At 45.4% G+C, this 27435-nt stretch overlaps 1 protein-coding gene across 1 annotated transcript; it reads left to right on the top strand.

Moving 5' to 3' along the window:
- Nucleotides 1–403: 403 nt before the first annotated feature.
- LOC124252048 (zinc finger protein 791-like) lies at nucleotides 404–27194 on the top strand. The gene is made up of 4 exons (XM_046685146.1): nucleotides 404–529; nucleotides 22233–22359; nucleotides 22565–22625; nucleotides 23012–27194. The coding sequence occupies exons 1-4, from the start codon at nucleotides 527–529 to the stop codon at nucleotides 24123–24125; spliced, it is 1305 nt and encodes a 434-aa protein (XP_046541102.1). The 5' UTR covers nucleotides 404–526; the 3' UTR covers nucleotides 24126–27194.
- The last annotated feature ends 241 nt before the right edge of the window (nucleotides 27195–27435 follow it).

Raw genomic sequence — 27435 nt, 5'->3', positions numbered from 1 at the left:
TTAGTTTTTAACAGATCCTCTGTACCCCTTTCTTGGCCTAGTGCCCTGGTCACCGTATCTGTCTGTGTAGCTATTTGGCAAAACTGTGTCAGACTCTGGCTGTAAACAAACATCTAAATGGAGAGAGACTAATCATTGCATATGGTTGGGGGACCTTCAGTTGTGTATGTTTGTAAACAAGGCTCACAGTCCCAGAAGTCCCCTCCCAGGACTACCTTTCAATGCAAATATCCCTGCAGAGGACGAATTCTGTCTGGCATTCGGCTCGGACACCTAAACTCAGCGGCTGTCACTCAGACACAAGAGGACGAGTCGTTTGAACTGTCCAATCAGAGGCGGCGTCAGGGCAGGTGGGTGGGGCGAAGCGCCACAACCCCCGGAAGTAGCAGCAGCTCCGGCTGCGCTGGGGACCGCGTCTCCCCGCCCGTAAAGCCTCCGTTTGGCTCTGCCGCGTCTTCTGTCGTGTTGTGACCTGTAGCGACCGCAGTGCCCTAGGAAGGACTCGGGGGACCCAGGAGCCACAGAAATGGTGAGTGTGCTGCCCGGGGTGAGGACACGGGAGGAGGGGCTGGTGGGAAGCGGCGGGGCGGGCCCGGCCTCCCGCGGTCCCCTCCGGGGTCTGCGGCCCCGAGTCCGCGGTGGCGCCGCTCGGCCCTCAGGCCCCTCCGGCCGCAGCGTGGGGGCGGGGCCGGCAGCCGGGCCCCGGGCGACCTGTGGTCCCTGCGCGCGGCGACTTGGGCCGGAGCGTCTCTGGGCCGCTGTGCCCCCGCAGCCCCGCGTGTCCCAGACGGTGCGGGGCCCGCGGGAGGGTCCGCAGGACAGTCGGGCCTCGGTCTCCGGGGTCGGCGCCCAGAGGGGCTGCGGTCTGTGGGGTTCCGAGGGCCTCTTTTCTGCCAAGGGGGCACCCGTTTTCTTCTCAATTTTCTGTACATTTGAGGAGCAGAGTCTCAAATCCCTGACCCTGTCCCGCGCTTCCAGGTCTTCCCGGGGCTGGGAACAAATGCCTGAATTTCCAGAGTCTCGCCGAATTCCCAAATGCCCACTTCCTGCCTCCGATTCACCGCATTATCATCAAGTATTTGTCCTTCTTGTTGGATTTGAAACAGATCGACTATTTTAATTGCTTATCGTTTTCTCACAGTCCGTGGATTCCTGTGTTAAAAAGATTTGTTTTGTATGTGTGGATATTTTCCATGAGTGAAAAGCAGCCTCTAAGCACCTGGAACTACGTTGCATGAAATCCTCGTGCGTCTCCCCAGTATCTTCCTGGGCGCAGACATCCTGTGGGAAGTCCTCTGGGGGCAGGTTCCTCTTCAGAAAATACCCGGGATGATCTGTCCTGTCAGCACTGTCCCCATCTGCGTCAGTCACCTTTGCAAAGATATATTCACTTTATTTTAGTCTGTTTTTCAGTGAATTAAAATTTATTTAATCAACACGAAACACAATGTGAAAGATTTCCAAAGAGGCACGAAAGAGGTGAATTTCAGGAAAAGTAAAATATTCCAGTTTTACACGTCCTGTACTCAATTCTTGTTTCACTTTTTTTCTCCCATCGTGGGTGGTATTTATTTTTTTTAAAGATTTTATTTTTTTCCTTTTTCTCCCCAAAGCCCCCTGGTACATAGTTGTATATCCTTCGTTGTGGGTCCTTCTAGTTGTGGCATGTGGGATGCCGCCTCAGCGTGGTTTGATGAACAGTGCCATGTCCGCGCCCAGGATTCGAACCAACGAAACACTGGGCCGCCTGCAGTGGAGCAGGCGAACTTAACCACTCAGCCACGGGGCCGGCCCCTGGGGTCTGTTCTTTTATTTTGGCTGAGTTCAAATGGATTTCCACAGCTTAGACTTGCAGACCTGAAGTGTTCAGGTAGGATTCATAGTTTATAAATATTTCTTGTCTTGGAAATAACATGATGACATTGTTTTTCCAGAATGTAGTACATTCTTGTGGGGTTTCTTGTTGATTTAGCAAATTGCTATACTATTTTCTTCCCTCATTTCCACATAGAGACTGGTTTGAGTGTGTTCACTGGATGGTTCAAACACTGTGTTTGTGTATTTAAAATATCAGTGATGGTCAAAAAAGACTCCAGTGGAGACAGAGGCCTGAGGGCAGTGCATCTAAGCTGAGGCCCCCTTGGACCTGCAGAGGGAAGGCCTTGAAGGCCCAGTTGTCCTTCCTGGGGAGCTTCCCCCTGCAGGTGTCCTACTGCTGGTGCCCAGATGGAAGGAGCCTTTATCCTGAGAGGAGCTGCAGAGCCCTGGAAAGCTGGGGGTGCACGTGCTCATGGGGTGGGGAGTGATGCCCTTTCTGAGGTTGTCACTGTGGTTCCCTTGGGCCTGTTTCTAGACGTAATTGGAGTTTTGCATCCACAGTGCACGTGCACTCAGAGAGTAATTTGTTTACACTGAGAAAGTCTGTGAGAGTCAGGAGCTCTGTGTTCTGGATTAGGGCCCATTAATCTGGGGTCCATTTGGGTCAGAACCTTAAACTGGATCCAGCTGAGTTTCCTCACTGTGAGAAGGGAGCCTGAGAGAGGGAGCATGTGCGCTGTTCCCTGGGGAGAGGAGCGTGTGTGGGGCTCCCGGAGCTCCTTCTTGTGGCTGCTCAGGTGCCCTCCCCTCCTTCTCCAGGGACTGACCCCCTCCAGGGTTCTGTCTCCACCAGGAGAGTCAGGAACACGGAACCTTCTGACTGTGCCTTTCCTTCTGTCCTGGGGGAAGCAGGCTGCTCATCTGAGCTGATTCCAGTGTTTGTGTTTCTTTCCTTTGGATTCCTTTATTGATGGACTAGTGCAGCCCTTTGGCTCTAGTTTCTCTTAGCACTCGCGCCCTGAAAGTATAAGTTGATTTGAGATGGGATGTGAGGAAAGCAAGATGTTTTTTCGTGTTTCGCGCAGTTTTTTCTTTTTTCTTTTTTTTTTTTTTTTGAGGAAGATTAGCCCTATGCTAACTACTGCCAATCCTCCTCTTTGTGCTGAGGAAGCCTGGCCCTGAGCTAACATCTGTGCCCATCTTCCTCTACTTTATATGTGGGACACGTACCCCAGCATGGCATGCCAAGCGGTGTCATGTCCGCTCCCAGGATCTGAACCGGTGAACCCCCGGGCCACAGATAAGCAGAACTTTTGAAATTACCTGCTGTAGCGCAGTTTTTTCTGTGTGCCTGTCTGTAGTGAACATAGAAATTTAAAAGGCTAAAGAAATGGAAATTATGTTTTAATAGATAGGAAGAAAACTTCTGAAAGGTTTTGTAAATCTTTGAAAATCAAATACAGTTAAGTCTTTGAACTCAAACCATGATTGCCTTATAGGCCATTCTTCTTTTTTTTCAAGATTTTAGTTTTTTCCTTTTTCGCCCCAAAGCCCCCCGGTACATAGTTGTATATTCTTCGTTCTGGGTCCTTCTAGTTGTGGCATGTGAGACGCTGCCTCAGCGTGGTTTGATGAGCAGTGCCATGTCCATGCCCAGGATTCGAACCAATGAAACACTGGGCTGCCTGCAGCGTAGCACAAAAACTTAACCACTCGGCCACAGGGCCAGCCCCTAGGCCATTATTCTTGAAAATGCTCCAGTGTGAGCTATAGCGGAAGGACAAACTAGGATGCTGCATGTCCTTTTAGTTAGGAAGAGTTTTGAGAATTTCCTTTTCTATGGTTTACACTTTTCTAAAAGTTAGTCTTTAAAGGCATTAAATCTTAGAATGGTGTCCTGTGTACAAGAGTTAAACTTAAAGAATATAAGTTTCTTTGTTTATTTGAAATAAATCTGTAAGATAGCAAAGATACTCCCTATCCTGGTCCCCTCCAGCACTGTTACTCCAGTCACCCGAAATATACAGTTTTGATCATTTTTGAGCCCCTGTTAGTGTTTCTTTATATAAATCAGTCAAGAATGCATATTTTCCTTGCCCAATTTGTCCTTGTAGTGAGCAGTCAGACTCTACATTTTTGGGTGACTGCTCACAGCTTAAGCCCCACCCACCCTCTTCCCCTTGGGCCCCACCTGGACAAGCTGAGGAGGAAGCCTGGGTGCTCTCTCCTCTAGAGCAGGCAGGAGATTCCGACCACCCCAGCCCCTGCCTGTGTGCAGAACTCTTACCCCGGCCCCACCCCCAGGGCCAGTGAACCCCCAGGCCAGGCTCCATTCCTTGCTTTCTGAGCCCTGTGAGAGCTGCTGGAGAGGCCGGCCCTGCCCTCCCCTCAGACCTCTGTTATGTGAGTCCTAAGCCTTTGCGTACCCTGTGTGTATGTGTGTGTGTATTGTGTGTGCATGTGTGCGCGCACGGGTGCGTGTGTGCCACACTGGCATCAGTCTCAACAAGGGAACCACCCCTCTGCAGGTGACCATTATAGTTGGCACCCTCAGCCTCATGTCCAGACATGACCCCAACCCTGGGTCTGTCTTCTTTGGCTCTGACTTGCTACCCTGCTCTGCTGCCTGGGGGCGGCATGCGCTGTGGGCTCCTGCTTGCTGGGGACAATCTTGTGCCACAAGCACAGCTTTATTTCCTGCTTCCTGATCTTTGTCCCTTTTATTTCCTTTTCGTGTCTAATTGCCTTAACTCAGAATTCCAGTACAGGTTGACTCGGAGTGTTGGGAGGGGACATCCTTGTCTTCTTGATGTTACCAGGCAGCATCAAGTTCCTTGAGTGTGGTCCACTATGATTAAACGAGAGTCCAGTAGATGTGGAGGTCGGTGTGGGCAGAGGGGAAGCATTCCTAGTTTGATGATTTGCTCATTCTCTAGTGAGCCTGTGTCCTTGGACTTGACCTTCTGTGGTATTGTAAGGGAGATATTTGTTGTTTGTCCTCAGTTCCTAGTAAAAACCTCTTGATGCCCTTGGATTTCTTGAGTGAGAAGGGTGATAGAGTGTCTATTGTTTTAATGAGAGAATTCTTGGCCAGCTCCCAGGTGGCTTCAGATTGGGGGTTGGACACCAGAAACATCAAACCTTGATGAGATTCTTGGAACTTTCAGTCCCAGCTCCCAGCATCTGTGGAGAGGAGAGGGGCTGGAGACTGAGTTAATCACCAACGGCCGGTGATTTAATAAATAGTGCCCATGTAATGCAGCCTCCATCGGAACCCTTACACACAGAATTCAGAGAGTTTCTGGCTGGTGACCACATCAGGTGCTGGGGAGGTGGAGTGTCCAGAGAGGATATGGAATCTTTGCCGCCCCCTCCGCCTCCACTCCTCTCAGCCATGTTTACATTTCCAGGAGATGATATGGAAGCCGGGGTAAAATGTGGCAGCTTTTGTTCCATCAAACAACAATGGAAATGCAAACTTGTTCCCTTTTGTTTCTACTAATTTGTGTTTACTTAGCAGTGTAGAGATTATGTTATTTCATAATTATTAGTATCTCATTTGATTCCCTGTCCCCATCTTTCCTCCCATGATGCCAATGAAGGAACTTAGGCACGTGGTCTCACTCAAATTCACATACCTCATAACAGTAGAATCTCTTCGTTCCAAGGCATAATGGGTGCCCTTCTCCTGGGCGATGTCAAAGTTTCAAACTCACAGAACACCACAAATTTTGCATAGTTAATGCAATTTTACAAATATGGCATCAGTTTCCAAACAGGACTCACAAGGCAAAATGGTGTTCCACTTGTGTGACATTCTGGACAAGGGAAATGCATAGGAACCTGAAACAGGTCAATTTTGAAGGATGGGAGGGTCCAGTATAATGGGCAGCATGAGCGTGTTCCTCTGCCGTGAAGGAGTGTTCACCGTCCTGATGGTGGTGTAACTGTACATTCAGGAAAACTCACAACTGCTCTTTGTATGTGAATATACTGAAAACACCAAAAATGTGTTCAGATGCTAGGAGAATGTGAAACTCTCCTGAAGTTTGCTATGTGTGCAACACTTCCTTACACCTCCTTGGGTTCCTTCTCTGGAAGACGTGGAAGGACTGGGAAAGAAGGACATAGGGCACTATAGACTGTTCCTGGTACCCAGTCTGAATTAGAAAACTCCCTCTAGGGCTACACCTGCCCTTGTGTCATTCACATACCTGGTGAGAAAGTGATAGCTCTCGCGGCCTCCATCTTTGAGTTGACACCAGGTTTCCTGGGTCATACCCTGGGAATGCGGTGGCCTGAAACGTAAAGCTGCGCCTGACACATCTCCACATGAGATCTACCTGGGCGCATGCTCCTCTAACCCTTGGGCATCGACATCCTGTCTTCCCAGAGCAGGTCTTGAGGCCATTTCCAGCTCTTAAGTTTCCCATTTGAAGCCCAGTTGGTGCCTCCTTGCTGGGAAACGTGTTTAAATGCAACAAGTGTCCCATTGTGGAAATTTTCTGTTGTGGTCACATTAAAATTGAAGAAGTCAGTTATTTTACCAGGGAAATGTGTTTACTTGGTACTAGCAGACGAAATAGAATTGAGGACCTGCAAATTATGGTGAGCCATAGGCAGGTAGGGAGAAGAGAACAAAGGAGCTTGCTTTCATAGAGGACAGGAGGGAGCTGGGAGGGGCTGTTCCCAACAGAAGTCCCTTGAAGGAGGAGGAGAGATCAGGGTAATGACAGTGGCTGAGTGTGGTGGCTTCTCATTGGCTGGGCTGTTGCTGGGCAGGGAGAAATTCTTCCTCCCTCTTTCTGAGGTCTGTAAAGTAAGGGGTTTCCTGTTGGGGAATGGGGGGGACACTTCTTTGGGGTCTGCAATGTATGGCGAGTACTAATGGGTGGGTGTTAACCCTTCAGGTCTCCTGACTCCATTTATTTATTTAATTTATTTTTTTTGAGGCAAATTAGCCCTGAGCTGACATCCACTCCAGTCTTCCTCTTTTTGCTGAGGAGGGCTGTCCCTGAGCTCACATCCATGCCCATCTTCCTCTACTTTATATGTGGGATGCCTGTCACAGCATGGCTTGCCAAGCGGTGCATAGGTCTGCAGCCAGGATCTGAACTGGTGAACCCCAGGCCTCCAAAGTGGAGTGTGTGAACTTAACCGCTACACCACCAGGCTGGCCCCTTCCTGACTCCATTGCAAATGAGATTTCCCATATTTATTTTCACATTTGTAATTCTACGTTGACTGAGAGGTGAGGCAATGGCAGAACCCAGAGCCCATGTCATGAGGCACAGCCCCCTGGAACACTCCCTGCTGTCACATACACATCACCTCTGCACCAACAAGCACAGTTTCACAATAGTCTTGATGACACCAATATTGTCAAAGATTTGTCTTGCCTTGTCCTAGCTCTGGGACTTCCTCATTTGCCGGGCTGTACCTAAATCACTCTCCTGAGACCTCTGGCACATTCCACCCTGCGGTTTCAGTGGCTCATGTGCTGACCCCACTGGCTCACCCGGAACCCGCCTCCAGAGTGAGTTTGGAGCCCACCCACCAAGGCCGGTGCTTACTTTTTCTGCATCAGGACCCACCCTGCAGAGTTGGAGCCCTGAGGACTGTGGGAAATGGCGATCTCAGCCAGACCTTCCACAGTCATGGGGTCCCCTCTCTTCATGTGGGTGCCAGAATGCAACTGCCACATGCCAACAGAAGAGGTGGGAAATTGTGGGGATTTCTGCTTTTCCGAATGCATAGGTGCAGGGGACATCCCCCCTTTGTCAGAGGCCACTCCCCCAGTTTCTTGAAGGGAAGAGGCAGAAAAGAGCCTAGCCACATACCCGCATGCTCTTGCAACAACTTCCAGTACTTTTCTGGGTCCCTCAGGTAATGTCTCTGTGGTTGGGTGAGCTTGGTTCTGAGGTCCAGAGGTGTCCACTTCTCCATCATGGAATGTTCCAGGATGGGGCAGTCATAAAGGCCTTGGTGTGGATGGCTCATGGGATTGACCCACAAGAGGTCTGCACACAGGTGAGACGTCAGGTACTGATGGATCCCAGATCACAGAGACTGAAGTGAAGGGCATGGCAGCTGCGCGACGATGCACAGACCTTTGTTGTCTGCACTGAGCTTCCACTGGGAAAGCAAAGTGAGGAAGGGACACATGGTGAAGGGCATGTTTCTGGAAATGATCATAGCAGCGTGAGGGGCTGGAACACGGTGATCACTGCAGCCATCGTGGGCCCTGACTCCCTCTTCAGGGCCTGAGCTGTGGGTCTCTGGGCCATTATCTCTGAGGGTTGGTGACTTTGTGTGTCTTGTGTGGGTGTGTGCACGTGTGTGTCCAGTGAGGAAGCCTTTGTTGACATTGTCTGTCTGTCTGCAGGCGTATGTCTTTGAAATGTGTAGCACCTTTCTCACCATGGTGGGTAGAGCTGGTGAGAGCAGCCATCTGTCTTCTCTCTGATCTGAGAGAGAAAGCCCGCAGTCTGTCACCATCAAGAATGATGTCAGCTGTGGGTTCTTCATTGATGCTGTATTTCAGGTTGAGGGAGTTTACTGAAGGAGGTTCTCATAGTTTCTTTTTTTCTCAGTTTTTCTTTTTTGAGGATGATTAGCCCTGAGCTAATTACTGCCGGTCCTCGTCTCTTTTGCTGTGGAAGCCTGGACCTGAGCTAACTTCCATGCCCATCTTCCTCCACTTTATACACAGGATGCCCACCACAGTATGGCATGCCAAGCGATGCCATGTCGACACCTGGGATCCAAACCGGTGAATGCCGGCCCGCCGAGAAGCGGAACGTGTGAACTTAACCTCTGCACCGCTGGGCTGGCCCCATATTTGTAATAGTCTTGAATAACAGAAATTGACAGAATACATTGTAAAGGTCTCATTGGCTTTATTGCGCATTTCGTCGGGTGAGCAGCATCCCATTTAGCAAGAGAGAGGAGCTCGAAATGGTAGAGAACAGGGAAACCTTGTAAAGGCAGGAAAACGAAGTTGTAAACATAAAATAGGAATATTTTAGGCCAGGTTACCTCCTTTTGGGGATAGAAGGGTCTTACTAGATCCCTGGGAAAGGCTGAAGCTTTGGTTGGGTTAGGGTTGGCCCTGGTTGGGTGATGTGGGAGTAGCAAGATGACTCCTTCGTGGGCTCGTGGTTTTCCTTTTTACAATTTCCCCTCGTTGATCAGACTCACAGCTTAACTGAGAGATGTGACCAAATTTAAGGCACTCGTGTCCCTCTCAGCTAGTGCTGTGACATTCTCTCAGGTTTTGCTCTTCCCTTGGGTCATAGCCAGAGGTCATGGTGTTTTTGCTTAACCCCTGTGCCCCACAGGTTTACAGCCTTTACCCTGTGAAAGCCTGCAGGTTCACAACCTGTAGGGCGGTCATCTCTGTTCTTTTCTGAGGTTCCAGTGCAGGGAGAGCACCGCTCGGTGGTTAGCAGCTGGAAACACGCACTTGACGCGTCAGAGATAACACAGTGCACCGGGGAGTCCATGCTGATTCCAGTAGGCAGGGGAGCTCTGAACATCTGGGGTGCACTTTGGGGCCATGGTCCCCAAGACCCAACCATTCACAACAGTAAGTCAAAGAAAGACCCCATGGAAGGAGTCACCTTCTAATAAAGCTATTTGCTTGCTCAGTGATCCCATATCATTGAGTTTCACCTTCCCCAGGAGTGTTCATTCAGAAGCAGCTGGTGGTGGTGGCCACAGCACAGAAACCTCCCTGCTCTGGTGCCAAGGACAACTGTGGCCAGAGAGTCTAAGGATCTCTGTTGGGCAGCTCTTGTCTTAGCAATGGGTTTTGCAATGTCTTCAAGGGCTGAGGAGAGGTTTTCTGATCATATTCTCATTTACCTTTTCTCCTAACCAGGGAGGGATGGCCCTGTGAAAGGAAGCGACTCGGAAGTCCTCAGTGCCTCCTGGTAGGTCCTTGCTGACTCAGTGATATAAATTCAGGGGCGTCAACCAGTGGGACATCTTCCTTGTGAAAGTTAGGGGCGCAGTTAGATAATGTAAGAGGCATTGCCCAGTTATGCACTGCCATCCAGCAGATTCTGACATGTGCTACAACTGATCTATACACCTCCAAAATGGTGGAAATGTACGTTTCATGATATCTGTATATCACCACAATTTAAAGTAAAAGTTTTAAGGCAACAGAGTGAAAACAAAACCCACAGAATGGAAGAAAATGTTGCAAACCATGTATCTCAAAAGGAACTGGTACAGAAAATATTTAAATACCTCTTCAAACTTAATTTTAAAAAGTCAAATAACTCTATTTAAATGTGTCAAAGGATCTCAGTATGTTCTTTTGCAAAGAAGGTGGACGCGTGGTCAAGAGCATATGAAAATATGCTGGACATTCTTAGTCGTCAAGGAAATGCAAATGAGAACCCAGTTAGATAATGCTTCACAACCACTAGGATAGCCAGAATCAAGAAGGAAGATAATAACAAGTTTTCCTGGGGATATATTTAGAAATTTGAACTGTCATACATGGGTGGTGAGAATACAAAAAGGTGTAATTAATGTGGGAAAAGGTCTGGGATTCCTCAAATATACAACCTAAAATTACTGTAGGATCCATCATTGCCAACTCTAGGTACCTACGTGTGTGTGTGTCTGTGTGTGGTGAGAACACTTAAGCCACTGACTTAGCAAATTTCAGGTATACAAATTATATGTGTATATCAAATCATCATGGTTTTATCTTTAAATATAGAGAATTTTATTAGTGAGTTATATCTCAGTAAAGCTGGGGGCAGTGGAAGAGTTTCTAGATGCATCGCACATTTACATGAGGATATATTGTTTTCCTTATGACAGTGAAAATGGGAATCAATTGCCTTAGGCATAGTGGTTAATATCTGGGAGGTCTCTAGGGACTTGGGTAACCCTGATCTAAAATAAATTTCCTCCTAGTGTAAAATGTACACCTGAGACTTTAATGAACGTGTGTCACACCCTGTGGTTAGACTGTTACCAGACAAAGATGTGGTTCTCCCAACCGATGCACATAAAAAGCCAGTTATTCCCGCATCAGCCTTTGGGAAAAGAAAACAGGTTATCCTCCATCAGTCTGTGAGGAGATAGGAGGCACATGCTGTCAGATCTGCATTGCCGATTCAGGATTTGGGGAAAATTTCAGAGGTTGAGGGAACAAGCTGGCCTGTGGAAATGCTGCCCGGGCAGGTGTGAATTGGAGGCATTTAGCATTTATGGTAGGTTTGAAACATGACGAGGTTTTAAGCAGTTAGGGCAAGGTGTGGATGGGTTTCAACAGCAGGTCGTCCTACACGATGGACCCCTCACCTAGATGAGAGTGTGACTTTCACGTCCTGGTCGTGTCCCCCTCCTTTAGTTCCATGGGGAGGACAATGGTGGGTTCTGGTGTCATTTCAGGTCAAGATTTCTTCTGCACGTGCTCTGGCGTCATGCTTTGTAGTTTTCTGAAAACCAGCTCTTGATCACTGCGTTGATAAGAGATGGGTCATTTCATGCTGGTCCTGGTGGCCCATAGGTACAAGACTGAAGAGTCCCTGTACCCAGGGTAGGGCTGTGGGATTCCAACTTCGCACCAGAGCCAAGTGCTCTGGGATTCCTTATCTTAAGCACCACATGAGTGGGGATGGGGAAGGCATCGGTGGAGGGGTCCTCACTAGGAAGATTCAACGATTAAAATGGAACCTGGCTCTTTATGACAAATAGTGAGGCCCTATTTAAATGTTTCCGATTCTATACAAGGGTCATAATTCCATGATTGGCCTTGAAGCCTTCCCCAAGCACTTGACCCCTAAAGCCCATAAGACCGTCTTGTTTCACTGTGGCCTTGCCTGGGCCACCCCGTGGTTTAGACTTATTGCTCCCTTTGGAAACTCAGTCAGGAATTCTCTGTGCACACCTGTGCCCATGTGTTCATAAAGAGCTGAGTGAAGAGAGTAGAGGCAGCCCCAGGGCAGGAGAAAGTTGTGTGTAAATGCAAATGTGCCAGTGAGTCAGGTTCCAGCCAGCAGCCTAGGCGGGTTCCTTGGAGCCCTGTGGCTTCCCCCACACTGTCACTCATCCATGAGAGGGTGGGGCCTTCCTGACTGTCCAATCAGGGGAGCCCCTGGGGCAGGTGGTTGGGGTGATGCAGTGCACTGACATGGAGCTCCTTTCTTGTTCCTGTCCTGCTTGGGGTAGATTGTCACATGACCTGAATGGTCCCTGGTGCCTCTGCCACCCTGTCTGTCCTGCTGTGAGCTGCACTGGCCATGGGAGCCATGAGAAGGACTCAGGGAGACCGAGGAGACTCAGAAATGACCTGTCTGCTGCCCTGGGGTGAGGAGACGGGGAGGAGGGACTGGTTGGCATTGGCCACAGCAGGACCCAGCCTCCCTGTGGACACTTCTGGAGTCTGGGGCCCTGAGTCTGTAGGTGACACTGCTCCGACCTCAGTCCCCCCGCCACATCGGGGCTGAGCCGGCAGCCAGGATCCTGGGCATCCTGTCTGTCACTGCATGTGGTGACTTGAGACCCAGAGCCTGTCTCTGCACACTTCTGTACCCACAGCCTCCGTCTCCCCAGATTGTGCGGTGACCCCAGGGAGGGCCATTAGGGACAGTTGTGACTCAGTCTTCAGGAGTCGTGTGTGGGAGGAGCCGCGGTCTGTGGGCTGTGCAGGGCCTCCTTTCTCCCCCGGGGCATCCATTTTCTCCTGGGTTTGCAAATGTTTGGGGAGCAGCCTCTCAAATCCCCTATCCTGTTCCCCAGGCTGGCTCTGCGCAGCACTGGCAGGAAGTCCCTGACTTTCCTGGTCCCCTCCCCAGGTTCCCAAACCCCACTTCTTGTCTCTGGTTAACGGCCTGATTAGCAACTATTCATACACCATGGGGTATTTCAAACAGACTCCCTATTTTAACCGTGGATCATTTTTCCCTTGAGCCGTAGGTGGTTCTTTTATAAAGATTATTTTGAAAAGAAACTTTTTAAAAGTTTCTTTGGATGTCTTACATTAGAATACAGCAGTGGCAGAAGGTACCCATATGAACTACGTTGTATGCAGTCCTTGTGCCTCTCCCCCCAGGATGTTTCTCGGCACGGATGTCCTTTGGGAAGTCGTTTAGTTGGAGCTTCCACTTAAGAAGCTTTCCTGGGTGTTGTGTCCTTTTGGCATTGCTGCTGCCTTTGTTTGTGACCTTGCAAAGATTGATTCCTTATTGATTTCTCCATTGTTCACTAATGGTACATATATTTAATCAATAGAGCTTGGAAGACAGCATGAGATAGTTACAGACGGGCAACAGAGAGGTGAATTTCAGAAAGAAATCATATATTCCTGTTAGATTCCCTTTGTTATGAATATCTCTTTCGCTTTTTCTTCCCCTGAACATGTGTAGTCAGTTTCTGAGGGCTGTTCCTTCCTTTTGGGTGTTTTCGAATGAAATGTCAGGGCTCAGACTTGCAGACCACAAGTGGTCAAGTGTGATTTCTTGCCATGGAAATAGTTCACTAGCATCTTTTTTTTCTGAAAGGAATAGATATTTTTGGTTTTTCCTTGAAGTAGTCCAAGTGCCTTATAATTTTCTGCCCTATTTTCCATAGAAAGGCTGGGCTTAAGTGATTTTGCTGGATTCTTCAAACACTGGGTTTGTTTCATTTAAAAAAACCTGATGTTCCAAAGCATCTGGGGATGCTGAGGCCTGCAGTGATAGGGCCAAGCTGAGGCCCCCTTGGGCCTGCAGAGGGAAGGCCTTGAAGGCCCAGCTGTTCTTCCTGGGGGTCCTCTCCTTGCAGGTGTCTTACTGCTCGCACCCCATGGAAGGAGCCTTTATCCTGAGAGGAGCTGCAGAGCCCTGGAAAGCTGGGGGTGCACGTGCTCATGGGGTGGGGAGTGATGCCCTTTCTGAGGCTGTGGTTGTGGTTCTTAGGCCTGGACATTTTAGACATCGTTTGAGTTTTGCACCCACACTGTAGGTGCACTGAGAGTGTAATCTGTGCACAGTGAGGAAGTCTGTGAAGATCGGGTGTTCCATCCTGTGGACAAAGGGTTCATGAATTTGGAGTTCATGTGGGTCAGAAGCTTGAACTGAATCAGGTTGAGAGTTTCCTCACTTGTGAGAGTGGGAGCCTGGGGGAGGCAGTGCCTCCATGCTCACAGGACAGGGAGGGTGCGTGGGGCTCCAGAGTTCACTCCTGTGGCTGCTCAGGGGACCCCACCCTCCTTCAACCAGGTACAAAGCACTGTAGGGCTTAGATCTCAACTGCGAGTGTTTCCACCCTCAATTTGGGATGTAGTCACTTTCTGAGTATGTTTTCCTTCTGAACTGTTGGCAAACAGGCAGTTCCTGTGAGCTGATTCATTTACTCTTGTTTCTGTCCTTGGATTCCTGTATAAGGTGAAGATTGCAGCCCTTTGATTCTGGTTTCCGTTCACACCTGGGGTTTTAAAATGTCAGTTGATAGAGATGATGTGAGTCAGGTGAGAAAATTGTAGAAGCAAATAGAATTTTTGTTCCATTGAGGCTGGAGAACCTCAAGATGCGAAATGGGTTTACTTAAGTTTTCAGGTGCTTGTTCCACTTTTAGGTCAGTTTTTGTGTGTCCGTGTCCCTCGAAGACACTTAAAAGTGTATACAACCGGAACATGGAAGGACCTGGAGGGAGTCGTGCTAAGTGAAACAAGCCAGCCTGAGAAAGACAACCACCAGATGATTTCACTCACATGTGGAATATAAACAAGTACTGGGACAAAGAAAACAGTTCAGTGGTTACCAGGGGAAGGGAGGTGGGGGGGCACTGAGGGTGAAGGGGAGCACTTATGTGGTGACAGTCAAGAAATCATGTACAATTGAAATCTCACCTTGTTGTAGACTGTTATGAACTCAAAAGGAAAAAAAAAAAAAACCTCTATGTTGTTCCATGGCTGACCCGGTCGCGCAGCATTTAAGTACGCATGTTCTGCTTCGGCAGCCCAGGGCTCCCAGGTTTGGCTCCCGGGTGTGGACATGGCACCGCTTGGCTCACCATGTTGTGGTAGGTGTTCCATGTATAAAGCAGAGGAAGATGGGCATGGATGTTAGCTCAGGGCCAGTCTTCCTCAGCAAAAAGAGGAGGATTGGCAGTAGATGTTAGCTCAGGGCTTATCTTCCTCAAAACAAAAATAGTATACTATTCCTCAGCGTTGTCCACAGCCACAAAGGGCAAGGAATGACAGGCACCGCTAAGGCTGCTTGGTTGTTTAAGCAATCAGAAGTTATTGATAAAGGGAAACAGGACGAGGAACGGGGATTCAAGGGAACAACAAAGCGGTACTCACATCATCCACACCTCGGTCAGCCAGGAAGTCCCGACAGTTTGTACGGCGGGCCGGATGCCGATTGTCCGCGTCTGAGGCAAAGCGTCCTTTCCTCAGTGACACTCCTAATCGTTCTGTGCCTGGGACTCCCTTTATCCTAGGGTTTCTCTGGGTTCCGACTCCGGTTTCAGACATTTGGATACTTTGAGTCATTTCTTCTTGTTCCCATGGATGGGATGTTTCTAAAGTCCCATCAGGTGCCCGTCGGGGTGGCCAGTCCAGGCAAGGAACATGGCGCAGGACATATTCTTTGTAACTTGTGCCTTAGAGTCAGGGCCGAAGTGGCCACCTTTGGCCCCGAGCCCAGACACATTCCTTCATGTAGGGCCCAGGCCCAGTGTCCTTGGAAGGCGGGGAGGTCCGTGAGCTCTGTAAACCCAGGCAGATGAATTCCTACTTTAATGGAGGTGAAGGAAAAGCCCTTGAATTTCTGTTTCCATTGAGAGGAGGAGACAGGTCAAAGCTTATGTAAGTGGAATTCCTAGTTTATCACAAGGCTTAATTGTAAACCCTAATGTGTTATAATATGCTACTCGTTCCTGAGAATATCCCCAGTGTGACATATAGTGGAGGGACAAACGATAATGCCCTTGTCCTTTTACTTAGAAAGGGTTTTGTGGGGCCGGCCCCCTGTCCGAGTGGTTGAGTTCGTGTGCTCCACTTCGGCGGCCCAGGGTTTTCCAGGTTCGGATCCTGGGTGAAGGCATGGCACTGCTCATCAGGCCATGCTGAGGCCACGTCCCACCTGCCACAACTACATGGACCCACAACTAAAATATACGACTATGTACTGGTGGAACTTGGGGAGAAAAAGCAGAAAAAATACAAGGTTGGCAACAGTTGTTAGCTTAGGTGGCAATCTTTCAAAAAAAAAAGGTTTTCTAATTTTTTTTAATGTTTACGATTTTATTAGTGTTTTAAAAATTTCTTTAAATTTATTTTTCCATATATGTTTCAGTCCATTTTTTTCTGTGCACATCGTAATATATTTTGCATTCTGTGTAGATTACATCACATTCATCCCCCAAAAACTAATTATAATCCATCACCACACGTGTGCCCAGTCACTCCCTTCACCCCCCAACCCCGCAACCACCAATCCAATCTCTGTTGCCGTGTGTGTGTTTGTTGTTTTCATCTTCTACTTATGAGTGAGATCATATGGCACTTGACCCTGCCCCTCTGATGCCCACCCTGAAGGTCCATACATGTTGTCCCTTCATTTCGCATGGCAGAGCAGCACCCCACTGCGTACACACAGCACATCTTCCTTATCCGTTTGTCCCTCGATGGGCATCTAGGTCACCTCCAAGTCCCGGCCACCGTGAATAACGCAGTAGTGAACACAGGGGTGCAGGTATCTTGATGCATTTGTCTTTTCAAGTTCCTGGGATAAACACCCAGCAGTGGACCAGCTGGCTCCCCTGGTACGTCCATACAGGAAATCCATACTGCTTTCCACAGTGGCCGCACAGCCTGCACCCCCACCAGCAGTGTATGAGGGTTATTAGTGTTTAAAGGATTAAATCTTGGAGTGGTTTCTATGTAGACAAGTTAAAATCAAATTAATTTTAAATATCAAAAGTTTATTTAAAAGAATGAACAATAGCAAAATAAGGAGTATAAATATTTTTCTCTTTATTTTCAATAAATAATGAATGGGAAGGTTAAAACTTTCCTAAGACGGGGTCTGGCCTGGTGTTGTGGTGTTTGAGTTCACAGACTCTGCTTCAGCAGCCCAGGGTTCACAGGTTCAGATCCCGGGTGTGGACGTCCACACCACACATCAAGCCATGCTGTGGTGGCATCCCACATACAGAATACAAGAAAGATGGGCAGGGATGTTAGCTCAGGGACAATCTTCCTCATGAAAAAAAGACTTCCTGAGAGGAAAGTGACTAAAGCTGACTCCCTGCCTGCAGTCCTGCCCCACTCCTCTGCTCTGGCTCCAGCCTCCCTCCCATGACCAGTTTTGATCACTTCTTCACCATCTTGATAGTGTTTGTTTATGTAAAAACAAGCCAGTGTGAAGGCCTATTTTTCTCACCCATGTTTGTTCTTGTAACAGTGGCCAGCATCCACATATTTGACGTTTGACTTTGGAAAACTAAAGCCTCGGCCTCTCTTTTCCCCTAGGCCTTCTCTGATTGGGCAAAGTACAGATAGACACCTGCAGTCAATTCAGGTTCCTCTCTGACAGAAGTGGAGGAAATATGAGTGCTAAGAATCTGTTCTGAAGTTCACAGTCCAGATTCTCTACCATCCAACATTGCAGGTTTCATCATAACATGAGAGGATGTTTCCCTTTCAAACCCCTGACACCATATCGGCAGGGCCCAGGATACAAACACTGGAGGAAAACAGCTGCAAGACACAGACTCTACTTAGATTGAGTTTCTAGGGAAACCCAACAGACCAGGGAGATAACTGCAAGGACACTGCAGACCATGAAGCCCCTGACCCCTCCAGCTACAGCAAACACGAAACGTAGTCTGACTCCTATTCAAGAAATCATGAAACCTCACACTAAAGGCCTGTTTACCTGAAATCCTGTTTCTTCGTACATCATGTCTGGGTTTCAATCAAGAGTTAGATGGCATGTGGAAAGGAAAGAAAAATACACATTCTAAAGAGCCAAAGCAGTCATCAACTCAAGACCCTGGTCCGACAGAGATTTTTGAAAGACTGGACTGAATTTGAAGTATCTATTCATTTCACACAAAGCAGACTTCACAACAGGGAATATATCTGAGAAGGCCCATGTATATAAAGACCTATAATAACATAACAATAAGGAGTCAAATAACTCAATTTAAAGGTGGCAAAGGATCCGCACTCGAATTTTTCTGAAAAAGGTAGACAAATGGCTAAGAGCGTAAAAAAAATGCTGGACATCATTAGTCATCAAGGAAACGCAAATCAAAGTCCCAATGAGATACCACTTCCCAACCACTGGGATGGTTAGAATACAAATAAGAGAGAATATCAAATCTTATGGAGGCTGCATGGAGAACGTGGAACCCTCATACATGGGTGGAAGTTGCCCTCTCTTACTAGTTTATCATAAATGGATGTTGCATTTTATCAAATCTTATTTTATATTACTTTCCCCTCCTTTCCTTTCTGATATTAGCAATTTCTGTCTTGCCTCTTCTGTTATCTTGACTAGATATTTATCAATTTTATTGGTCTTGAGAAACAAGCGGCTTTTTTCTTTTCATTTTCTCCTTGATTTCCCACTATGACATTCGTTTCCTTTCTTGTTTTATTATTTCTTCTATTGTGCTTGCTGTGGGTTTAACTTGCTCTTCTTTTTATTCTTTGCTAAGGTGCATGCTTGCATTAGTGATTAGAGATCTTTGATTTTTCCAGTGTATTTGTTTGATGGCATGAATTTCCCCCGGATACTGCTTTTGCTACATCCAAGAACATTTGCTATGTTGTGTTTTCATTTTTTTAGTTCAAAATAAGTTTTCATTTTTCTTGAGACTTCTAGTTTGATAGTCTGTGGTATTCAGAAGTGTATTTTTGGATCACCGCGTATGAGGGGGTTTTCCAACTATTGCTGGTATTGCCTTCTGCCTATGTGGTGTGAGAGCCTATTTTGTATGATTTCTGTTCTTTCAAGTTTGTTAAGGTGTGCTTTATGTCCCAGGGTGTGGTTGGTTTTGGTGAATGTTCCATGTGAACCTGAGAAGAATGTATATTCTGCTGTTCTGTGAAGTATTCTGCAGATTACAATGAAACCCAGCTGTTTCGCAGTGCTGTTCATTGCACGTCTGTCCTTCCTCACTTCCTGCCTACTGAAATTTCTAATTCCTGATGAGGGGGTGTTGACTTCTACAGCTGTCGTACTGGGTCTGTCTCTTTCTCCTGCATTCGATGAGTTCCTCCCTGAGGTGTGTTGCCCCTCTGTTGTTAGGCAGGTACACATGCAGCGTTGCTGTGCCTTCTCAGAGAATAGACCCCTTTATCCGTACCTACTGCCCCTCTATCTCTGCATTTTCGTTGGTTTGAAATCTGCATTGTCTGTAATGTCTATTCCTTTTGCAGCTTCCTTTGTATTCGTGTTGGCATGGTCTGTTTTTCTCTGTCCCTTTATCCTTCATCTGTCTGTGACTTTATACTTAGTGTGTGGGTTTCTTGTATACAACGTATAATTTTTTTTTTTTTTTGAGGAAGATTAGCTTTGAGCTAACATCTGCCAACCCTCCTCTTTTGCTGAGGAACCCTGGCCCTGAGCTAACATCCGTGCCCAGCGTCCTCTGCTTCATATGTGGGACGCCTACCACAGCATGGCGTGCCAAGGGGCCCCGTGTCCGCACCCGGGATCCGTACCCATGAAACCCAGGCTGCCGAGAAGCGGAACATGCAAACTGATCCGCTGCACCACCAGGCCAGCCCCTATAATGGTGTTTTTGAAATCTGTTACTGTCTTTCAGTTGTAATGAGCCCATTGATGATTAAAGTGGTTATTGATTCAGTTAAATTAATATTTACAAAAACTTTTACTTTCTCCATTTTTATCCTTGTTTGTTTTTCTCTTTTTGCCACCTTCTCTGGCTAAAATTGAGCATTTACTGTAATTCTGCTTTTCTCCTCTCTTAGCATATCTGTTACACATTTTTTAAAAAACACATTTTAGTGGTTGCCCGAGTTTTCAGCATACTTTTACAACTAACCCCTCCCTCTGCCAAATGACACTGTGCCACTTCACTGTGTGCAAGTACCTCTTAATACACTGTCCCCAATTTCCTTTCCCTGTGTCTTGTCACTGCTGTCATGTATTTCACTTATCCAAAACCTTCTCTTTACCAAATACATTGTTGCTAACAGTAGTTTAAACAAAGTGTCATCTGTTGTCTTAATTATAAGAGACATAAAAGATGTTTCCCCTCCTTTTTTCTTCTTCTAATCCCCTACCTTTATCATTTACATTCTTTCTGATAAACTTTCGAGCAATTTCATTCAACATATGTGTACTCGGGACAAATTTCGTCAAATTTTGTCTCAGAAAGTCCTTATTTCTTCCTTATACTGAAGGATAATTTTGCTTGAGCGAATTCTAGGAAAGTGGGTTTTATTTTCAGCACTTTAAATCTTTCATTCTCCTCTGTTCTTGTTGCATGGTTTTTGAGAAGAAGTCCAATTTAATTCAAATCTTTGTTTCTTTCTGGCGAAGGTGTGTTTCTTCTCTGGCAATTTTCAGTACCTTGTCTGTCTGTGATGTTTCTCTAGTTTCAGTGTGATTCCCTTGGTTGTGCACTTGTCCTTTATCGTAGTGTTCCATTAGCTTCCTGGATGGACAGTGTGCTGGCTGTCATTGACTTTAGGGTATTTTGGTGATTATTGCTTCACGTTTTCTTCTGTTTCTCTCTGCCTGTCTTTTCCTTCACATATTCCCATTATGTGGATTTTAAGCCTTCTTTTAAACAGGGTTGTCCTAGGCTTCGTGGAAATTGGGTTCTGTCTTTTTTGTTACTTTTGCTCCTGCATTAGACTCTGGGGAAATAGATTTTTTTTTTTTAGTACTCGCCTTATTAAGAACAGAACATGTGGGACAGATTCCAAAATGCCATCTTTTTTTTTTGTCTTTCCCAAGTTTGGAGACTCTGGTTTGTCCGATGACCTCAAGGCTCTCCTGGATCTAAGAAGGGTTGTTCATTTTCTTCTTGTGAGATCAAGAATGACAGCTTCTAAGCTCTTTAGGCGCAGGATCAGAAGTCGGCAGGGCATCATCCAGAGTGGGTGGTCAGGAAACACTTCCTCTTGAAGTTGGAGAAAGGAAATTTTATGTTCTTTTGGAAGAAACCACTGTTAAATCCTTCATGTATTTTATAATCATGGGCAAATTTAACAGGAAACCATGGTGGACTTCAAGGAGCTCCCTTCCGATCTTCAGCCCTTTTTCTTTCTTTTTTAAAGATTGGCACCTGAGCTAACAGCTGTTGCCAATCTTGTGGGTTGTTTTTTTTTTTCCCTGCTTTTTCTCCCCCAATCCTCCCAGTACATAGTTGTACACTGTAGTGGTGAGTGCATCTGGTTGTGCTATTTGGGACGCCGCCTCAGCATGGCCTAACGAGCGGTGCCATGTCCGCACCCAGGATCCGAACCAGCCAAACCCTGCGCCGCCAACATGGAGTGCGCAAATTTAACCTCTCGGCCACGGGTCCAGCCCCAATCGGCAGCTCTTAACCTACCCCTCAAGGTGAGCAAAGCTCAGGGTACACCGTCAGCGTTTGTCCAGAGAGATCACTTATGGCACATTATTATCTCAGTGTGTGTTCTACAATTGGTGAGAGGTAGCTTTGAAGCCCATGAGTATAGGGATCTTCTGGTCTGAGTTTTCATGGCTTCTTCCTTGTACCTGCGCTCTCTCTTCATAGTAATTCCAGCCCCATCAAATCATACAGAGTGAGAAAGGTAGAACTGAGTCTATGATAGATATTTCACAAGTTACAAGCAGTGTTTCACCACAGGAATATTTACATTCAGCCAGCTAGATCTGGTTACTTATAATGGCCTGGAGTAGTGTAGGACATTGTGGGCAGCTAGGCTTGGTCAAAGTTTGATTCTCACAGTCCTACTGGAATCTCAGATTGGTGATGGGACCAGACCAAAAAGCTTCCACTTGTTCACTATGTTTTTATTCACTGAAACATCCCGTAGATTTCATCCCCTGCCTCATGGAGTGCCGTAACCAGTGGATAATATGGAAGAAGATGAAAGAATTTTTCTTACGAGGAATCTTTGGTCCACAAATGATATTTGTTTCATTTGTCTAGCATTTCTGTCATTTCCCAACCTGTTCTGGAACTTGTTCTTAGAGAGAAATAAGATGTAATGTCATCACAGTAAAACTGTGTAAATATTTCCATGTGTTCATGATATTGTTAAATTGATGTGCACTGTGTACAGAAAAAAGGGAGTTTGTGATGATCACTACATAGAATAAATGTTTGGAGATAATAGAATACCATGTATCCTTCCTAGAATTGGAGTATATATCCCTAGTGCTGTCTGTCTCATGCATCCTGCCCTACACACATTTGTTCTGTTCTAGGACTCAGTGGCCATTGAGGACGTGGCTGTGAACTTCACCCCAGAGGAGTGGGCTTTACTGGATCCTTCACAAAAGAAACTCTACGGAGATGTGATGTGGGAAACCTTCAGGCACCTGGCCTCAGTAGGTAAGAATGAGGACATTCCTTCACGTCATCAATGAGAGAACAAGTGGTTCTTGCCCATCGTCCGTGTTCTAAGATGTAGAATGTGGAAAGGGGAGGTTGTTAGTAAATAAAGTAGAAATGGCCGTAGATTATCATATACTTAGAATCTAAGAATTTTTTGATAATTTCTAATATTTTGAATAAACTTTCTGGGTCTGCATTTCAGGAATAACATGGGGAGATCATGATATTGAAGATCAGTACAAAGACCAGAGGAGAAAAGTAAGGTGAGTCACACAATACAAAGTTGTGTCTCACGTGAATCCTTGTATGTTAAGAAATTGTTTTAAGAAAGAAGAAACAAATAGTGCTTGGTTCAAATTTCGCTATTCTTACAAAATTTTCACCAAATATACTTTCTGAAATGTGATGTAGAGATTCACTTTTGACAAAATATTTCACTTAGAAATAGTATTAGTGAACCCTATCTGTGAATATCACTGTTTGGGTATTAGAAAGGCGGAAGTCCTCTTGCAAAAAATTCAGTATATTTAATTTCAGAGAATTCATACAAGGCAGAAAACATAAATATTTCCTGTAAATCATAATAAACATAAGAAATATAAAATCATTAATAGGGAAATCATTAACAATGTTCTTCTCATTGTTACAGGAAGCGTATGGTAGGGAGACTGTGTGAAAATGAAGAGGGTGGTCAGTGTGGAGAAAACTTCAGCCTTATTCCAAATCTCAGTGTGAACAAGAAAACTTTTGGAGCTAAACCATGGGAATGCAGTGCATGTGGAAGAGTCTTCACGGATCATTCATCGTTTAAGATGCACATTAGATGTCACACTGGACATAAAATATATAACTATCAAAAATATGGAGAGAAGCCATATAAATGTAAAGAATGTGGGAAAACCTTCATTTATCTCACTTTCCTTCGAATACATGAAAGAACACACACTGGAGAGAAACCCTATGAATGTAAAAGATGCAGTAAAGCATTCACTTATTCCGGTTCTCTTCGAATACATGAAAGAACTCATACTGGAGAGAAGCCCTATGAATGTAAGAAATGCAGTAAAGCATTCACTTCTTCCCGTGATCTTCAGCGTCATGAAAGAACTCATACTGGAGAGAAACCCTATGAATGTAAAACATGCAGTAAAGCATTCATTTCTTCCAGTTATCTTCGAAAACATGAAAGGAGTCACACTGGAGAGAAACCCTATGAATGTAAAATATGTAGTAAAGCGTTCAGTTATATCACTTCTCTTACAACACATGAAAGAAGTCACACAGGAGCGAAACCCTACGAATGTAAGTGTGGTAAAGCATTCGCTTCTTCCAGATCTCTTCAAATACATGGAAGATTTCATACTGGAGAGAAACCCTATGAATGTAAAAAATGCAGTAAAGCATTCGCTTCTTCCACTTATCTTCAAAGACATGAAAGAACTCATACTGGAGAGAAACCCTATGAATGTAAAATATGTGGTAAAGCCTTCATGTATACCAGTTCTCTTTCAACACATGAAAGAAGTCACACTGGAGCGAAACCCTACGAATGTAAAAAATGTGGTAAAGCATTCACTTCTTCCAGTTATCTTCAAATACATGGAAGAATTCATAATGGAGAGAAACCCTATGAATGTAAAAAATGCAGTAAAGCATTTACTTCTTCCAGTTCTCTTGGAAAACATAAAAGAAGTCACAGAGGAGAGAAAACCTATGAATGCCAGGAAAACAAGAAAGGCTTTACTTCTCATGCAGACTTTTGAGGATACGCACAAATGCAAACTAGAGGAAAAACCATGTAGAAATAAACATTTGGGAAAGACTTGTCATCCCAGTTCTTCCCGAAGGCATGAAAGGACTCACTTGATAAAACGTCTTGAATGTAAACAGCATGAGAAAGACATCAATTGCCCCATATCCTTCTATGTGAAACTCCCACCAAAGAGAAATGTAAATGTAAGTCATGTGAGGAAGCTTCATGGAAATTAATTTGTATATGAGCTTCTAGAAAACTTTCAACATGAAAGAGTTGTGATAAAAGTAGTAAATAGATTGTATTTATCAAGCCTCATTCTTAAAGTGTAACACTGGACTGTGGATTTGTATTAATTACTTCAGAAATGAATATTGAGGTGAGATGATTCTGCTAGTCATCCTTCATAAATAGTAAATAAGATTCATAGGTAGTGCTTTTCCCTTAAATCAGTTAATTTTTATCTTTAGTGTTTTTATCATGTTTTAATTGTTCTGTGTTAAGGGGCCATTGAAAAGTGACAGTTTGTATTTGTTGTGATTTTCTTACTGGCCTTGTATTACAGTTCCTGGATATGTCTCATCCATTGTACATATTGTACATGATTTAGAGAAAGCTCCTTTTTGGGGGTGGTGGGTGGAGGAGCCTGTTTTTATTTTCTGTACTGTTAAACACTTGGAAAAAAATTTACGTTTGGCAGGTTTATCCAAGAGTGTACTTCCTGTGAATTCTTAGTTTCCTATTTGGGCCTTTGTGGTTTGTCCTTGCTTCTGACTGGTATTTGGTGAATAGACTTTTAATTAAGTAGAGGCCTGTGGCAGGGCAACAAAATCTAGAGCTTGACACATCACCCCTGTACTGCATCATGTCAGTGAGGGTAATCTGAAGAGCTAGATCTTTAACAATCCGTCCCATTGCTGGTTCCTTGTTGGAATTCCCCAATGGCCTCACTTGCGTGAGATCTGGAAGGCAGAAGCACCCAAGGCCTTAGGCAGATTTTCGAGCCACCACACAGGGAGGGAGACAGTTACATAGGAGCTTCAGGGACATCACCTTCCATCCCTTTTTCTGGATTCTTCACCCTTCTTGTCAAGAGTATCTTGAAAACCAGCAATAACTAGTTGATTTCCATTTTGTTAGAGGTGCATTTTCCACCAGTTTCACATCAAAGATCCATTGGAGTTAGGGTCTTTCTGTAAGGCCTCTTCTGTCCACCAGGAAGGTAATTCAGACCTTTGTGGGTGGGAGTGTTCTCTGATTCCCCTTTTCCCTACATGATATCTGAATACGGTCTGATGTGTATAGGAAACACCTTTGCTGTTCATAGTGCTAGTGAGCACATTTTCCTGCTTCACATGGCATCTCCAATGGGACGTAAAAAGAACAACCTGTGAGTTTGTTTCTCTGCTTCCTGTGCAGCGGCTGCCTTCACCCATTTCTTCCGTGTGAGAACAATCACCTTTCTCACGTTGGGAAGACTCTGTGTGTTTCCTGTTACTTGTAGCTTGAATGCATTCTGTCGATATGTTCTCAGCAACCTTTGAGTGTACGTCAATAAGACTGTTCATCTGTTTGGGAAATGAGCACTTCTGTAGTTGTTTCATTGATGTATTTTATCAACTGATCCAGTCCATCCTACGTTAATAAATATTAGTGTGGATTTCATTTTTACAGAGTATTAATATCCATTTTTGATCATGGATTTTCAGATATACTTTACAATGTTCTTCATTTAATCATTATACATTTTAAGTCAATTTTATCGTGTGCAGACCAATTCAGGGATTTCTTCCCCAGGCAAGCTATTTCTTATTCTTTGACAGTTACAATTATTATCATGAAAATAATTCCTCATTCATTTTTAAGCCAGAAGTTAACAAGCAGGGATTTTTTTCAGTGCCCTCTTCCAGTGACCTGCAGGATTGCACCTGCAGTCAGAGAGGGGTGTCAGAAATTCTAGTAAGAATGACCACAGCCCTAAAGGACCTTGAGGTGTAGCGGTAACAGTGCTCAAAGGACTTCTTACAAGATTCTGGCCTGTGTTAGTGGATTTGACTGCTATTCAAGGAGGCAGGTTACTTTCTGTCTTCAGTGATTTGAGGAGGTCAACTTAATTCTAACTTTTGTCAACCTTTTTTTGGGGGGAACCGAATCATTGTTTTCTCCAAGGCAAAAACAATGTAGTCAAGGAAAGTTAATTTTTAAGAAGTTGCAATCAGTCATTTTAGTGAGAAGAAGGAAAAGACTCATTTGTGATTTGGACTTTTATCCTTTATCATTTTTACCTCTATGGTCACAAAATACTCTTAGTTTTGTTTTGGAAACTGTGTACTTTTAATAACCAAGCTGTCGGACCATTTTCTCTTCAGCAGGGTAAGACTGGCCTTGCAGGGGATGCAGCCAGCTCCTGGTCCTCTGGAACAGCTTTGCCTTTCCTACTTACAGTCAAAACACCGATGTATTTCCTGTGGTGAATTGGACAATGTTTACTGTGAAGTACCTCATTTAAATACATAAATTCTCTTCTTAGTATCCTACGTAATATTTTCAGTATCTCTTTTAGACTCAGCTGAGGCCTTTGAGTTTAGGTAAATTGTGAGACAATGCAAACCCAGCCGGGGAAATAGGACCACTGTTCCACTCTGAAGCCTTTCCTTCTCTGAGACTGTGCTCTTGCTGGTACCGTCCCTCACAAGCCATGCAGTATGGAGTCAGTGTACACACTGTAGCAGAACTGAGAGACAGTGGGATCTGGATACAGAGCATGAGACAGACAAGTCCTGGCAGTCCTGGTGCCCCCATGTTTGTGGAAAAGCAGAAGTGATGGACACAGTGAAGCTTTGTTTTATAGAATAGAAGGAAGGCCTTTGAAGAAAAGTAAAGAATAGCATTGAGCTAATAGGGAGGCCGAGTTGTGTTTATATCTTTTCTATGAGGGTAGGAGTGAGCGAGGATGCCATTATTGTTATCTGGGACTTGAGACTTCCTACTGATCTAAGCCACAGATATTTGTATTGTCCTTTGTTTTTGATGTCCTTTGACAGGATTTTTACATTACCATTAAATATTTAAAATGTTACATTCTTTGGCATTTTCATTTTGCTGCTCTACAGACTGAAGTGTGCAACATACACCCCAGCAAACCATGGAGTTCCTCCCACTTAGAGAGACAGTAGCCTCATCTGCACTGTTCTAGCTCATCCTGAGTGAGTTCTATGAGTAGAGTGACATCTCTGTGAGTCCACTGTGATCTCCCTGTGGAAACAGCACAAAGAGCTCTGGCTGGTTAGAGGCAGCCATCCCAGGGATAATTGAGTAAG

This window comes from Equus quagga, chromosome 14 (assembly GCF_021613505.1).
Source record: "Equus quagga isolate Etosha38 chromosome 14, UCLA_HA_Equagga_1.0, whole genome shotgun sequence".
NCBI lineage: Eukaryota > Metazoa > Chordata > Mammalia > Perissodactyla > Equidae > Equus > Equus quagga.
The sequence above is the reverse complement of the archived record's forward strand: the minus strand, read 5'-3'. Positions and strand labels throughout refer to the sequence as shown.

What these genes read in the sequence shown, in the direction of transcription:
- LOC124252048 (XM_046685146.1), top strand. An exon ending in CAGGCACCTGGCCTCAGTAG is followed by an intron (nt 22,360 to 22,564) that starts GTAAGAATGAGG and finishes TCTGCATTTCAG; the next exon opens with GAATAACATGGGGAGATCAT. An exon ending in GACCAGAGGAGAAAAGTAAG is followed by an intron (nt 22,626 to 23,011) that starts GTGAGTCACACA and finishes TCATTGTTACAG; the next exon opens with GAAGCGTATGGTAGGGAGAC.